General features: G+C 37.8%; 1 protein-coding gene across 2 annotated transcripts in view; it reads right to left on the bottom strand.

Moving 5' to 3' along the window:
* LOC150085640 (NK1 transcription factor-related protein 1-like) overlaps positions 1-16,809 on the bottom strand; it is a 56,330-nt gene extending 39,521 nt beyond the window's left edge. For both annotated transcript variants that reach the window (XM_090373405.1, XM_090373406.1), the window contains exon 1: positions 16,321-16,809. In XM_090373405.1, coding sequence (XP_090229531.1) covers positions 16,321-16,804 — 484 coding nt within the window. In that variant the 5' untranslated portion in view covers positions 16,805-16,809. The remainder of the gene's footprint in view (positions 1-16,320) is intronic.
* Positions 16,810-17,049: the final 240 nt, after the last annotated feature.

Raw genomic sequence — 17,049 nt, 5'->3', positions numbered from 1 at the left:
CAAAAGAAACACAAAAAAGATGTAGAGCGGAGTAATGTTTCATCCTATGCCTGTCAGAATTAATAAAAATGTAATACCCAACTCAGTGGGTAAAAGTACGCAGTAGTGGTCATAACAACTGTTCGTTTAGCAGATGTACACGTTGAAGTCTTTGCAATATCATCTACGCCCCAAGTGAAAGAGATGTGAATAAGTGCAATCAAAACACCACCGTCCTGGTCTGGTCTGTTCATGATTACTAAATTTTCGAGAGTTGCATTTCGTACTATACCCAGTGCTCGAAAGTAATGTCACTGAAGCAAGACACGTTGCACTCATCCCCCCGCCCCACGGATTGATTAAAAGAAAATTTATTTTTATGCCTTACTACTTGCCCAATTGATTATTTCCATTTTCTGTCAGCTGCATAGAATTAATTGCCTGGTGGGTTTAAATCAATGCTAATACCATGATATTCTCTGAGTTAATTGAAGCTATAGTTAGCCGATCTCAGGCCAAGGAAATAGGGGTCCCTCCCTAAAAACTAATTCTGGTTTTCCAGAAAACAAAACCATTTAGGGAAACGAATAAATTTGAATTTCAACTTAAGGTGCTTTTCGATGTTTGCTTTACAATACTTTACACTCTTGTCGTGTATAATTATGAAAGTTTGAGGAGGTTATAAAATTATGCACAGATTATATGCATTCTATTTAATGTGCGAAATAGTTGTATCCGAAGAAGAGTGATATTCATTTAACATCAGAATTTATCAGCAGTGGTACACATTTAGTAGAGTCTGTTGCCATTGCGAAGGCAACATATGTTATTCTTTTGATGACAAATACAACGGAAGGGAAGGAAATTTGTTTCTTTCTATGAAATTATGTTTGTGTAATGCATTTTTCATTACGTGGAAAGTGAAGAAAAAAAGTTACCCCCTAGTGATATTTATTCGAGCCAATGGGTGAAGAGGACGGGGCAATTACATCACTTATTCGATCCAGTGGGAGAAGAGGGCGGGGAAATTACGTCACTACAAATGCGCGGGTAAATAATTACATTGTTGTCTTCCATTGAAAGACAACTGCCTCCATAATGTTCACCAACGTCATGCACATGCTTCACTGTCTAATACATGATGACGCTCGTCATCATTTGATGTGCCATTGTAATGTCAGATGATGGTTTAGTATTTTATTAATTTATAGTATTTTGTAAATAAAATATTTTGTAAATTTTGTTTCATAATGCATATTACTCATGCATTATGAAACCCGAAGCAACAGGCCTTTTCCTAAGTGACCTATGTAAACTCAGGTAAATAATTACATAGTGATATTTATTCCACCTTGAGAATGCCGCGTGGTGGAGCCAATGGAAAAAGAGGGATGTGAGTCACGTGGTACAAGTGGGCGGGACAATTCTCACTACAAATGTACGAGTAAATAATTACATAGGTCATTTCCTCATTAGATATCGATCGGTGCGTTTCCAGAAGTGTCTTTTACGTAGAAAAGATGTGACTTACTCCGTCATACCTCTACATTTTACATAAAAAAGCGTGCGCGGGGATTGGCGGGCAAAGCCCCCTAGTTTACATTATTTTAATTGTTAATATGCTCAGAAATATATTGGTTAGAGCATTTTATTTTGCCTTCTACAAGTGGCATCACAATAAAGCTATGCAGTTGACTACTATTGCGTAAAAAAAAAGAGGAAATAAAGTGTCATTACAACATTTAAGTTGCGAATAACAAGCAGTCAAGAAATGCATTTGGCTCGGCTGCATTTACATACGAACTTCTTATTCCTATTAATATGTGACTGCAACAGATCGAATAGATTGGGATTTCAGGGGTTCCTACGAGCAACCACAAGTGTTGCGACCGATGTGTCATTGATACAATCATTCATATAAATCGTTAATTGTAAACTTGACTGACATAGTGGTCGTGCTGGAATATAAACAAGAACTTTTCTCTCTCTCTTATTTTGTTTTTTTTAAGTAGTGCCACTTCTAGAAGGTAAATTAGATTAACCAATATTGCATTATTACAGGCAGATTAACGATTAAAATTGTACAAATATTTACCTTCCACGCCATGAAAAATGCAAGTTTTCTAGTTTGATTCTTTCATATAATGCGATAAATTAACTGGACAAAGGACAAATAATGCTTAGTAATCTGCCATCCTGGGATAAATAATAAAATAAATAATTAACGAGGCGCTGTATAGTGAGCATAAAAATGCATCGCAAAATATGCTGTGGGCGCCAGAAGAACATCCGTCAGCCATGTTTTTCTTGTCGGAGGGGGAAGGGCATTAAAATTCTGTTGATTAAGAATTAGAACCCCACGAATGAAGCACTCTCCACGTTTATAAAGAATCACACTAGTAAGCTTGGTCTGGAAAGTGTTCGCTATTCTAACGGTGCTCATTGTAGCCCTAACTGCTGATGCACCGTCCACAGCTGTAATGGCGAATTTTGTGGAGTGTACTTTCCACACGAGTTCGACAGTTTGCGCAACTTCTTTTAACGAAGTTCTATATATTTCATCTTAAGAATAAAAGCAACAAAACTCTTTCTGTTTCATTTCATGTGCTTAGTATAATTACATTGGTTGTTTTTAACCAGAAATTTCAGTTTCCTTTACTGAAATACCGTAAAAGGGGGACTCGTTTTAAGTACAACCATTTCGCGAGCAAAATTAAAAAAATATATTTATAAAAATAAAAGCAACATTCCACCTTTTTTTTTTTTTTCATCTTTTGACATTCATTAGAGATCTTACACTCGAAACACACGACTAAAGAAGTATTTCTGTGTTTCTCGGTGCCTTCGTTGTGCGATGCACAGACGAATTAAACAAAGATGATTAAAAAAGTCTTTCAGTAATTACACTAACAATGAGTACCTGCATTTCGCTAATTACTTGGCAGCGTGTGGAATAAAGACGAATTCACTTCTCTCGGAGCGCTAATTTCTTCTTACGGCACACTGTATCGCGATTCTTCCCCCCTCCCCCCTCTTCCTCCACGCAGTTTCTGTCGAACTGTCTAGGGAGGCGTTATTCTTACTCCAGTCAGAATTTAGCGTAGCAATAAAAAGGGTGCTTATTGCGCGGTAATTCGCTCCACACAACCAAGTCGCTGTTGTGTGCCAGCCCTAATTGTCTGCCCTTACCGTGGCAGCTGCGTTTGTCCTACAGTCTTAATTAGTAACGTGGGGGTAACTATGATGGGCCATTAAAAAAAAGAGACAGAGAGAGAGGAAAAAAAAGTTCGGGTCTCTCTCGTAATCACGAGCCATAGTCTGTTTGAATTGCTGCAAAGCGTAAAATTTCAAAGTATTTTACAATAATTATAAGCTGAGAGATAATTGCTTGCATTTATATTTCAGCCAATTTTTTTTCCTTCACTTTTTTTCTCCTCCTGCAGTTATCTATGAATGATAACTGAAACCCTTCTTACTCGGGGAGCCAAAAAAAATGTTTCGGTGTACGAAAGAGAACCAAAGTGGCTCTCACTGATGGTCAGCGGGTCACCAAGACAACCTCATGAGATAGGTACGACGGGGGGAGGGATGCGAGGTGGTGATTTCGTTACAGAATACTCTAGTGGCACAGGCATGCGTGCAACTGAAAAAAGGAACTTCCGTTACACTGAAATTCGTCTTTTCTTGCTAATTTTTTCCCCCGAAAACTTGCAGTATCCGGATCGAAGAACTCCCTTCCCCTCCCCCACAAAATAATACATTTTATAATGTAGGGAGGTGTTATAGGGCCAGGGAAATTTTACAATATGCAGAACTATTTTATTATAACGTCATGTGTCGATAAAAATATTGTTTCCTGACGCGCCACTGTTGCCACATCATTTCGATTATCTTATTAGCTCTAGTTGTAGGGATCATGGGAATATGTAATATTCAGAATTTAGCTGTTCGTATTTGCTAATTTACATACGAGGTATCACAAAAATCTCTTCTCGGAAACTCGAAAGCTAAAAAATATCGAACACAAGGTCGAGATCAAAGTTGCGCATTAACTTTAAGCCATGGAAATATAGATTACAAGACATAAAGCTAAGGACCCTTGCAAAACTTAGCAACGGTCAAATTTTAGTGGTATATGGCAATTAATCGAGAATCAGATGTCCAGAGAACAAAGCAGAAGAAATAATAAAGGAACTGGAATGGAATTAAAGAAATTACAAAGTTATGCAATTCTCTTTCAGAGATTCAAATTTCTTGAATGATCATCTGGAGGATGTGACTTTAGGAATGGGGGTTATGAAATTACACCTAGGTGGGTGCTGAGGTCGATAAGATGTACTTCAAGTCTTATCTGCGAGATGTTAAAAAAAAAGTGGACATTAATTTTGAAGGGCTTTCAAAGGTCTAAAAGATTTGTGTTAATGTTTAACGTTGTTGCTTTAAAGTTTCAACCTGAGAATGAGTAAATTAATTCATTTAAAAGTAAAGGACAAATCACAGAAGCAAACAGGAGTAATACCAAGACTGTAACGTAGAAGGTAAGGAATAGCTGCGAGCCTGTTTTGTAAAAAAAAAACCTGGTCATTGTGTACCCTGTGTCCGTGTTCGTAACCGAAGACTGCGATCAACCTAACATTAGTAGATAGGTTCGATACCTGCGTATTGAAAATTGAGGGATACATACTCGTATTTTTCATCGGAAGTGGGACAAGCCTTTACGGGCTATTTTCGCTCCTTTGCTGAGTGAGATGGTTATGAACGGATGGGTGGTTTTAACCCCCTTCCCCATACAAAATTTGCGAACCGTCTACTCCGTGGTCAAACCATGCGATGGTAGCTGACTGTTCGTCCTTCACTTTTTGCCCACCCCCTCTGCAAAGAGTGAAAAGCACTGGCCTTACGACGTGGTAGCTTCGCCACAACTTTTCATGCATGGTCCAACAATTATACCTACCGTAAAATGCACTTCACACAGACGGACAACCATTCTTGCTGGACGGCCCTGTCTATTTAAGTTCCGCCCCTGAGAGACGGAGCACAATGTTTGGCCTTTCCAAAAATTTGTCAACGTGCTCATTCAATAGTGTTTTGTGCACTCGCACTTGCACCCTCGTGGGCACCACAGTGGGTGGGATCGCCGTCCTCCCCACACCGGGTGGAAAAGACCGGAGTTCGATTCCCGAACCGGAATTGTTATGGGCCTTTCTCACGATGGCTGAGTTAGTCGGTTTTAGGCGAGGCATGATTTTTTTCTCGCGGAAACTCGGATTTTTCGTCCAGAAATCAGAAAATCGACCTCAGAACACGCTCAATTTACGACTCAGCGTGTTCCGATGCTCTTAAAAACCCAACAAGAACAACTCGCACTTGCTCGTGACTTATACAATATAAAGCTAAAACTAAGCTTTATATTATATAAGTCACGAGTTTTTATAATAGCTTAGTTTGAGAAGCGACTATTCTGTTCGCTGTTGTCCATTTTTGTGTTATCGGGAACCCCTAAACAATCCTATAAATTTTCTTTGATCATTTTAAAATCTCAGAGAAAAATAAAATGAAAATGCCAGAAGTTCGCTTATTTTTAATTTTTAAAATTTACTGCTGTTAGAGTCATTAACTTGTTGGCATCGTTACAATAAGGTCGATTTTAGTTTGTTTGCAAGCAACATTCGTTTCATTAACGTAACGAAGGGTGAATTTAAAAATCTTTGGGAGGTGGGAAGAGGAGGGAGGGGATCAAATGGAAGCAGCAGTTCTAAAATACTGTTTTTTTTTTTTTTTTGTTTTTTTATCATTCACCTACTGGGAATTTAACTGTTCTTATTATTGACCAGGCTGTCATTTCAAGGCAGCTTTATGCTAAATGGTAACGATAGATCCATGTTACAGATCTAGCACTAAAATCCTTCCCTTTCTCCAGTACATGAAACAAAAAAAAAAAAAAAACAAAAACAAAAACTTGTTCCATCGAAATTTTTATAATAGCATAAATGCCATTACCACATATAAAATACTTGTGCATATCGAAGAGAATTATGCATAGGTTATATGGTCCCACTGCTGTCTCGGTAGTTTCTGCCTATAAATAACACCTACATAACCAGCAATACCATAGCTTGGTAACCGGTGATGTACAGTTTGTGTCTTGTGCCATTTTGGCATCTGCATCGTAATTATGTTCTGACATCTCGAATGTACAAATTGAAGATACTTCGGATCAAAATGGAAATGTTATTTCTGTCAGAAGTATCAATACTATTACGAATGTGCAATTCTTCTGTTCATCGAAAAAAGAAACCTCTGTATATTAAATGCACACTGCAATTACCAAACATACTTCAATGAGACTTCAATGAGACATCAATCATAATAAATGTTTTTGGAAGTTCAGTTCTTTATCTTTCTAACTTACTGTATGCTGTGCTCAGAACGATCACCCGCGTGACTAATGCTGGAGAAGAGAGCAAGCAGTTGTAGTCCATCGACAAGGCATTCCTACCAGTATAGCTTGTCTAATAATACAATAGTATCGGTGGCGAAGCCGAATTTCAGAAGCAGACTCAACGTGTTCTGATTAAAAATCCTTGAACACAGTGTGACGCGTGGTTATTCCTCAGCTCGTTCAGGATATAGATGTGTAACAAGACGTTGATAGATAGCTGCTAATAGCTTCAAGTCTAATAGGGACTAGAGTAACTATTGCTTCTGCTCGGCTTAAATATTGTCCAACTTCGTCGCATGAGTGATCACGCAGTTTAGCTTCAGAGTAGAAATCGATCGATAATGGGAGCCGAATTTATGCCAAGTCAAAGTAGACAACTGTCCAGCATCCGTTATTTAATATGGCCAGAGACAATTCTCGGCCCAGGTTCTGTTACATTATATTTTGTAATTAGGCGGCGTAATATTTTTCAATCATCTTTAACCATCTTTTTCACAAAAAAATTGTTTAAAATTTAGCCTTTTGAGCAGCATTATTTGAAAAACTTCTCTGATTCCTTCTTTAAGGGCCGGTATATGGATAGGTTGACTGGAGCCTCGAATCTATAAATGGGCTCCCTTTGATAGTTTAAAATTTGTCTGCCACTTACTCATATAACACTCTAATTTTCTTTCAGTGCAGAAGATTATGAATTATAGAAGTAGTTTGTTAGATGCAAGTCGGTGAAAAGAAAACAAAAATCCTGTGAAAACCAAAGATGGCGATTGCCACTGATATAGCCAACATCACCGAACGAAGATTGTCTTTCTGTATCAAAGAATTTTCGAATTACATCGCGAGATTAATTTACGGTGTCAAGAATTTCAGCAAATTGGCGTCCTAGAATCTCGTACAAATAGATTTTTCAGACATCTCGATGGTAAGTTGAACACTGGAGCAGAATACAACCGAAGCCCTATATTGGCAGGTTTTTGATCAGTAATTCACCAAATGAATTGGCCTGTGCCTCCTGTTAGAATTGTAACATTTCTGTCAGATGTTAAACTGGAAGAGTTCAGTTTAAACAGAATGCTCTTTTAAAATTTTCCTCATGTGAAGTTCCCAGTATTCGTACACGAATTACGTAAACTCGGCACAAGGCGGCGTTTGTTCTTGTGCAACTTACTTTGTCGGAACCGCGAATCTACAGCTGAAATCCTTCTTGCATTTTTAGTGTATTTTTATCCTTCGTTCAATGAAGAGCTGTTGGCACGTAGATGTGGGAGAGGATTCCACTAAAATGTTACAAAAATGAGAATATGCACGTATGAATCTGCCGAGATTGTACTCGTTTGATGCAGATAATCTTCCTTTGATAAACTGTGGAGTTCAGCTTGATTAGTCAAGCTGATTTTACTCAAACGGAATTTCGACGTAGGTAATTTTTAGTGTTTCGTTCATCTATGATTAATATTTCTGAACGCTTTGAAATGAAGCCTACCATTATTGCCCTCACTCTTTTTATAATTATTAACTTTAATTCAAAAATGTCACCTGTCAGTATTCACAGCATGGCGTGTTTTCTACCAACTGCTTTTAATAAAGGCTTTCGCCAAGCAGTGCTTTTTCTTCAAGTCCACCTTCTCCCAAAAAGCGACCTCGAACTATTAAATATACTATACTAGTACCATAAGAGTTCTAACGTGTGTTACTAATAGAAACGACAACAATGTTGCCTTTCAATCCAACACGATACCACGAAAAGCAAGTGCACCATGCTTCGTATTGCGCAGTCTGTATCAATAACGTGCCGTACTGGCGCCATACGAGAATCATCTCATGAAAACAGCGTATATCTGAATCTTGATTCATCGCCCCAAAGAATCTGCTTCCCCTTCTGCAGAGGCCGCCTCCAATGAACGTTGATGGCGCTGCATCAGTTTTCACGGCGAACGATTTGTGGGCTTCGATTCATCATTGAATTCTCTATTGATGTAACACTTTGCTGACAATGTGTGTATCAAATGTTGGTGCCTTTGGGTTTTTTGAACAATATGGTCCACTGTTCAGAGGTTCTTGTTGTCAAAATATCTTGCTTTCCTGGTCCGCCTCATCTCTAGCATTGTCGTCACTTGTCTTCTGTATTATGTTTCAGACGCAGATTTTCGGTCTTCCGGAAACCTGTCCTACACTGAATCTTGCCCTCTAGTTCCAGTTGGCAACGTTCGGGTTCGTTGAGCTCGTTTCAGCTCGTCAAGTCGATTTTGTACCCATCTCCACCCTTTCCGATTTCATTTATTGCACTATTTCCACCACCCATTATATTTGAACGAACAGTATTTTGTATAAATCAGGTGCTTATTCGTTATTCTTTTAGTAACATAATGCATAGTCGATAACTAGTAAATAACACCAATACTAAATGTGCTATGAAGTATTCCTTTGTCTTCTTTTTACTTTCCTTACCTTATATTCCGTTATCTTTCTTAGCAAAGAAGAGTTTAATTTGAAGTAACAATCTTTAAAAGTAGAACCTTCGACTACAACCGAATTCTAACCTCTGCTACTTTGAGACTTTCTAGTCCCGTTTTAAGGTTTAAACACACCATTATATTCTTGTTCCGTTATTTTGTAATAATTTGTAAATATGACATTATTCGTTTATATTATTTATTTATTTTTATTTTTAAGAAGGCATTTAATGTATTATAATGTATGAGTGCCTCTTCATTGACTCCTCACGGCGAAGTGTGAAAGATTTTTTATTGCATGACGAGAATTGAAAGCTATCCATCGTGATAGCGCATTAATTTCATCGAGCCGCCGTAGCCGAATGGTCAAGCGCGAGGGTGCATAAGTACACATGCTTTGAGGACCGGGGTTCAGACCCGTGACTAAATTTTCTGTTTATACTCCGGCACGACAACCAAGTCAGTAGAGTTTACAATAAATCGTCAATACAAATATTTATCGTATTTAGTAGTCACGGGCTTGAACCCCGGTACACTCAAAGGAACGCGTGCTACAGTGCTGTTTCTTGTATTCTTTCTCTCTCTACCTTGCGAACTCCATCTTCATCTTGTGGAGTTGAACTGTAGTTCCTAGTGCCACCCCATACATTATAAACTTACTTCTCATCCCATCTGAAGGAGAGACACTATAACATGAAGACACTACTCGAAACAATTCAATATAGCACTCATCAATGGAATATCTGCGGAGACCTCAAAGTCATTGGTATGTTAATGGGCATGTAAGGAAGGGTCACAAAATATCGTTCTTTCCTATGCCTGTTGGACAGCCATTCTACTGCAGACTATTACGTCAGACGTAACTGTCCTCAAAGAATTACACATGAGCCAGGAAAGAGTAGTGTGTAATGTGTTCCTTTAGTGGATCCAATGAAGATTTTTCTTTCCACCTCTCCACATTAAACTTAGCCTAACGAAGATTTTCATGAATTCGAGAGGATTTCATTACTCGAGTGAGAAATTTCAAAAGATCAGTGCCGCGAAAGTGAAAGAGGGAATCTTTGTGGAGCCTCAAATCAAAGAGTTTCTGCTGGATGAAAGGTATTGAAAAATATCTCAATGTTCAATGCATTATAACTAAAAGCGTGTCAGATTTTCAAATTACTTTGTAAAAACTTTTTGGGTAATCAAAACTCCTCCGCGTACAAAGATGGAGTCCAGAAAACTGCTCGACACATATAAGGAAATGGAATGTTGTATGTTGCTAAATCTTCATTTCTTGTATTTGAATTTATACTTCTGAAAACCCGAAGCTGATAGAGTAGCAGAATCAACCACAAACTTTCAGAAACGACTGTTCCAAGTTCAACATAATGGCTAAAAGTCAATCATCCAAACCACTGTCTAACAAAATGGTGAGAACTCTGGCAAAATCAAACTTTGAATAAATTGTATTAAATGAGATCTGAAGGTTTAAATTTGGACGACAGGTACAAGGAAATTGAGAAGAGAAGGGAAGTAGTAGTACCAACCAGGCTACAGAAGTACATACGCACATCACACATCTCTCCTTGTCGAAGACCTGCCAAGATGTCAAACATGAGATCCTCCAAGATGTCAAACATGCGACACTAAGCAAACAGCTGAGTATACTTTTACTTTGATAAATTGCCCAACATAAGAAAACGATCGACGTCGAATCTTCACATCATTACATAAAGAAAGGCAAAACATCATTCTCGAAGATGACCTAGGTGACAACGAACATATATCATCTATATTTAGCTTCCCGAAGACAATCAACATCTACACGTACTTTCATTAATATTTTAGTATAAATAATCATGAAAAACACGGAACAAATATTTAACCTTCATAAACGTGGATTTAATTTCCATATAGAGAACGTAATATAGCAAATGATCTAGCGCATTATGATCTCCGTTGTCGATGCCCCAATAAACACGAGAACAATCTTGAAAATCCTGGCGCGGTAAGTGACGAGCAGCGCAAACAGTTGCACGAAGACGTTGAAAGTCAATGGAAAATCTCTACCAAGGTTTCTGAAACGAACGCATGTTGGCACACTACAGCTGAAAGTTGTACCGCGACATTCACAAAGTACCAAATTAAATCATCTTTACATTTTTCTCGTGTGTTTTGTAATGAAATCGTCATAATTAACCCGTACTGATATTACTAGCAGTCATAAAATGTTACGAGTTCGTACTGCAGAGGTATGTCTGATCCTGTGATCGATTTGTAAATGATATTTGTCTTCTAAGTGGATTGCAGAATGTCGAGGAGGTTGGTTATAAAGGTGAAAAATAATGTTCCGGTTTAATGTTCAATAGTTAGTTTATTTAATCAATAAATTCCCTTCCCTTCCTGGTGGCATGCTTCTTTTATTGACGAGTATATCACTTCAACTTTTTTCATAAGAATCAAGGAATAATTAAAGGGAAAAACACACACACACACACACACACACGTCTGCGTCTAGTTTTCATCACGTATATCCTGCCCAATAAAAACATCTGAAACTGTTTTATCCATTACCCAATTGGATCAACTGTTGTCCGCGTGCTTATAATACCCTATACTCGATTCCTGGTTGCGACCTCCAGAATGATATATTGTTTATCTTCGAAGATGAAAAAGTGGAGACAAATATTGTGAGCAAACATAATATCAAGAACGGTTTAATAATGCATAATAGATTTAGAAAGTGGTATACCACCAGCGTGACGCAGAAATATTCCCGTGTGCCACCTGGTGGCACGCGGCATATGGTTGTCGATGCCTACTGTAGACGAGACAGTATGACATTTCCTCACGCGTTTACATCAAGTTATTAGAGTTGATGGAGTACATTTTTCAACTGGAGTTGATGGATCGCGTGTTATCGAAGGTTTTCAGTTAAGATTTCCATCGTAAAAAAAATAATAAAAATTGTAAATTAAACGGGAATGAGTTTTAATTTATGTACCTCAAGAAAAGTTACTATTTAAAAATATAGACAGTCCTTTCGTGATGACTCTTTGCATCAGCAACAGATAATAAGTGAAATTACCACACTGTACCAGACATAAATTCTCTTTAGGAAGTGGCTTCTTGAAATGCCTTGGAAAATAGTGACCCACCGTACAGAGCCCAAATGTTTTACTGTAGTAATCGACCGACAAATTTAAAATAAAAAAAAAGTATGATGCATCGTGTGTATAATAAAATACACTTTTAGAGAACAGTAAGTTAACAAGTTTTAAATAATAATGGCTTTTTTATACTGCGGAGTTAGTTAACTAAAAGTTATATTAAATAACATCTCTATATAAAATAAAATAAATAAATAAAATTATATTGTTATATTAAAAATACACAGATAGTAGAATATAGCATAATAGCATATATAATTTAAATAATGTGCCAATAAATTCAGAACACAACCTTGTGCGATTTCACTCAAATTGTTAAGTTTTCAGGTCTTGGTTTCTTCTCTTGTTTTAAATTGTTAAGATGTATTTGGTAGAAGATAATTCAAAAATTCTATTTAAAGATTAAGTTGCCGGTATGCGGCTGTTTGAGTTGGAAAATATTGTACTTTTGTTAGATAATGTAGCGCAAATAGCGTGGCAGCTGATTGCAGTGGAAAAGACAAAAGTGTCGTGGCCAAGTTAGTGGGGCTCAGACGGGTTTTTTCCTCTCTCTCCTCTACCGTACCCAAAACTTGGGTTTTTTGTTCAGCAAATCGATCGAAGAACACACGCAGCTCACAGACACAATACAATGACACCTCACAGTCTTAGTTGCTTTGGCACTTAAGAAACATGCACTTATAATTCGTGTAGAAATACCTGAAATGATAGTTTATTGATAAAATATAGGCTATTAATACTTTCTATTAATTAATTTCGATAATTCCAGTAGGAATTATCGCCATTGTAGGACTCAAGTTTGCTCAGTTGGTGGTGAATCTTGGCTATGATTGATTTATAGTGGGGAAGAGAGGAAGAATGAGTGTTTAACAGCAATCATTCTTCCTCCCTTGTTAAAGGTTTAAACATAAAGTTCGTAACTTCAGAAGGTAGATGCTCTGTTAGGCCGTTGATGGAAACAAATGCTGTTGGTTTTGCAGACCAACAGTGATTTTGATGAACTGTCCAATTCCCAATAGAAGGCGCAATTGTTTAAAAACACGAGAGGTGATAAATTAATATTGTCTTGAATGTTCTAATGGTTTCTTACCTTTCCATATTAACATTGTGAAGAAATGTGATGTAGAGAAAACTTTTTCTCCGGTTAAGTTGTTTATTATTTTAGAAAATTTTGCACGCGGCATTTACTTCGAAAAGCAAATACCAGACAGATTAATTAATTATTGATCGAAAAGCTCAACCAATTTGTTAAAATATGTAACTATTAGCAAGTTTACCTTACTAAAAACTTAATTGTTTTACTTATTTACAGTTTACTTCAGTGATTTTCAAATGGGATAGTTTAGGATGATCCCAGCTTCCTCAAGGTGTTTCTTGAGGTTTAGAATCACTCCACTGAGACCAATGTCAACCAATTTCGGGTAAAAATTGTAGGATAAGAGTTACGCACTCTATAGAAGTGATTTGAATAAGATGATTTTAACGTGAAATGCGTGTCGAATGAATTCAGATATCTTGAAAGTTTGAGATGGCTCGCTTTCTCTCTTTTCGTATGAAGCGTAAATAAAAATAATCAGAATTGGCAAGAAATACAACCAGAATAAAAATAACCAAAAATAAAGACAAGGAGAATTGGCAAGAAATTATAAACATGATAGTAAGAAATTATAATCAGAATCGGTGCTACAGTTTATGTATGTCCGTTTATGCTCATGCTTAAATCCAGATTTTTTGTTATTGCTTATCTGAGGTTGCATAGGCAATCTTATCTTCCCTCCCTGAACAGGTACTCCACTGCCCCATGGCATCGTAAAGAAACCGAAATATTTCATTTTATCAGTTCGTACCTTTCTGCTCCTATATGAGCATAAAATGTTATGCTCATGTGCCTGAAACTATTAGAAGAAATTTCTGGAAAACTTCTTTTGCTTTTGAAACTGCATTCTCTTGAGGCACAAGAATCGCTAAAATAAAAATAGATTTTCTGTTTTATATTTCGGCAAGACCATAAAAGGTTACAGGAGTTGCACATAAGAGAGAGAAAGAATACAAAAAGAAAAAACCCTTCTCTGACCGAGTGGTCGAGAGAAGCAAATTTGTTTTCGATAAATTATTTTCAACACGTTTATATTCGTGTTTTCCAGAGTTGCATTTATATATTTTCGAATAATTTCAAAAGAAGATGTAATTAATGAAGCAGAACCTGGCCCGACGTTATTACAGGCTTTAGAAAGTCGTACAACTTGTATTGGCGAAATAGTCTGTGGCGAAAAAATTCGGCTCTGGTTGTAGCAACAAAAATCGAAAATTAGTTAAGTTGAGTTTGCTGTAAAACGAATCGCAAAGTTCAGAAGATTCGATATGAGAGCGCCATTGATTATTTCGATCACACTGTTGTTGTTTGAAAAGGAAAGAAAATATACAGACATTTTTCTTTCTCTATATATACAACTGGTACATTTGTACGCTACCTCTAAAACAAATAGTTCAAGAATCTCGTTTGTGGAAACGAACTGAAATTTAGCCCACTTTTATGTCAGTGTTCTCTAATCGCAATGCTAGGTGATGGCACTTGGGAATCGTTCACTGTCGTAGAGTGAGGATGTGCGATATTGGGTGACTACAGGAATACCCACAATCTTATATAGAAGACATTTGTAACTTAAGCATTTCTGAAAGCATTCCACCTATAACAATAATTTTAAAAGCTTTGGGAGTGTTTATCGTCAATGTACCATTTATAAGGCATCTTGAAGATGAACACAAAAATATATCAAATACACAAAAAGCATTAAATGATTGCGATTATACAAAACCTTAATTATAAAATGTAAAAGGAATTTATAGAACGCTCGCCTACATTTATAATTTTCTTGCGAAGGAAATTCATACCGAATAAATCCACTATGTATGTATAGATCAAATAGGATGTGTAAATCAAATGAAAGGTGGGACTTATTAGTGGAACAGTTAGGTTACAGCAACAATTTGAATTCAGTATCTTCCCATTGACCTATACCGGGATGGTTTTGAAAAGATTCCATCTTTGCAAAAACCTTACAATTAATCTTAAATTTTAAAAGATAAGTCAGTGATGTAAGGAGACCAGAATCGATGGAAATATTTCGTACAGACAATATCTTTAAAATTTCAATTTCATTTTAAAAATTGCTTTTATTATGTTTTGCGCAGGAATCAATAAATGTACAGAATAAAAGTGATAATCGATATTGAACGTATACACCAATTTCCAATTGTCTTTCGAACAGTAAATATTTTCAGGCCAGATGTCTTCGGAATTGCTTAATCTGCTACTATTCCACAGCGTGTTACTCTTCGATCTGCAAAACGCGTGGAGGAATCCATTTTTATATGTTCATATAAACTGCGCATATACGTTGGTATTAGGTTTTCTCTGTACGTACATTTTATATACAAAATGGGGGAGGAGGAAATTGAACCGCTCAGCTTCCATTCGATGCCACGTCAGAATAGTGAAATGATGGTGGCTGCATTAAAAATGCTCTGGAATAGAAATGCATCCGCTTATTAGAGATGTCGTAAATGATCAAATTCGGAGCAATGTTAAGAAAGAAAGAAAAACTTTAAACATTACGATTCGACTGATAGATCTTGAACTTATCCTTTTATAAATGAAGGATTTAATATAAAAAATTAATACGCATAAACAGCCTGGAAAGTTAGGCACTCTTGGTTACCTATTGAAAATTTGTGGTCGGAAATATTTTATTTTATTCCATAGTCTCAATGCAGAACTGCATTTGGACATCACTAAACTGAGATGATTAAAAAAAATTAATTAAACGAGAATGAGCGATTAGCCACAGCCGTTTTCGTACTTTGCGTGTCATTTTCCAAAGAGATTTTTGTACCTGGTCTTTGTGTGTGTTGGCAGAGACACGAATCTGAGGTAATTACTAATGTGAACAGTACGTTAATTATTATTATTATTACTAGAAACCATAATGGAGAAACGAAACAGAGCCACGTTTTGTACAAAGATTTCTCTCGTTGAAGGAGAAACTTTACTGACTTTTTGAAACTGAGTGGTCATTGAAAATCGATCCGGGAGGGTGGGGGGGGGGAGATGGACATCAAAGTAGGCGTCTGGTCTCCATGTAAGACTAATTAGCCAAACAGAACACATTTCTCTCGTTTTGTTATTTGTCGGGTAGTGCTAAATCGCACGTGAAAAAAAAGGGCGGCATCAGCTACTATCTCTCCTGCTGTGACACCTTCTAACTGACAATGAAACTATACGGGTCGAGCTTACCTTTTGAACAGTCATCGTCGTTTTCTGACTCTGTCGCCGAGAAGTGGTTGTGTTCGTGCCACGGATGCCACGCGCTCCGTAATCTGTTTGATCCCGTAAACTTCTTCGGGTCAAGAATATCGTCCACAGAAAACGCTGTGTGTGTCACTGGCGTCTGTTGCTGCGGGGCTGTCCCTCGAGCTTTTTCTCCGTCACCATGATCGCACGACCGTCGCGACACTTCCGTCCGGACGGACGACGGCGAGGACATTGTAGTGGCGGTAGGATCGGTGTTTCCGAGGTGCGACGTGGTCATTTCTTCGGCCGGCCCCAGATCCATAGGCGTGTGGGAAATCACCTCACTCGTTGGCAAGGGTGGGATGGTCGCTTTGTTGGCGCTTGCTGTCGTCTTGCTGGCGGAGAGGGCAACTAACTGTCGCGTAATGTCATTGTCATCAGCACCAGTGAAACGAGCTGAGCAGTTGGACGGTCCAGCTTGAACCATGAAGAACAACCTGTTCACCCCTGGTCCCATGAACCGACTGCTTAACTGCGGCAACACGGCTCCGCTGTTCGCCGGACGCTTAGGGTGTAATACGCGTCTTTAGAGAACTGTGGTTGGCTGACAACCCCTCGTCGCGTGTCCCGCTGCATATGTAATGAGCAGCTGACGTCGTGAGAGGGGGGCCGAAACACGAGATGGAAACGGGCCTGTTGATGTTGGTGGGAGTACGCAGTAATGGGTCTTCG

This window comes from Mastigoproctus giganteus, chromosome 5 (assembly GCF_048544385.1).
Source record: "Mastigoproctus giganteus isolate SK-2022 chromosome 5, ASM4854438v1, whole genome shotgun sequence".
Lineage (NCBI taxonomy): Eukaryota > Metazoa > Arthropoda > Arachnida > Uropygi > Thelyphonidae > Mastigoproctus > Mastigoproctus giganteus.
The sequence above is the reverse complement of the archived record's forward strand: the minus strand, read 5'-3'. Positions and strand labels throughout refer to the sequence as shown.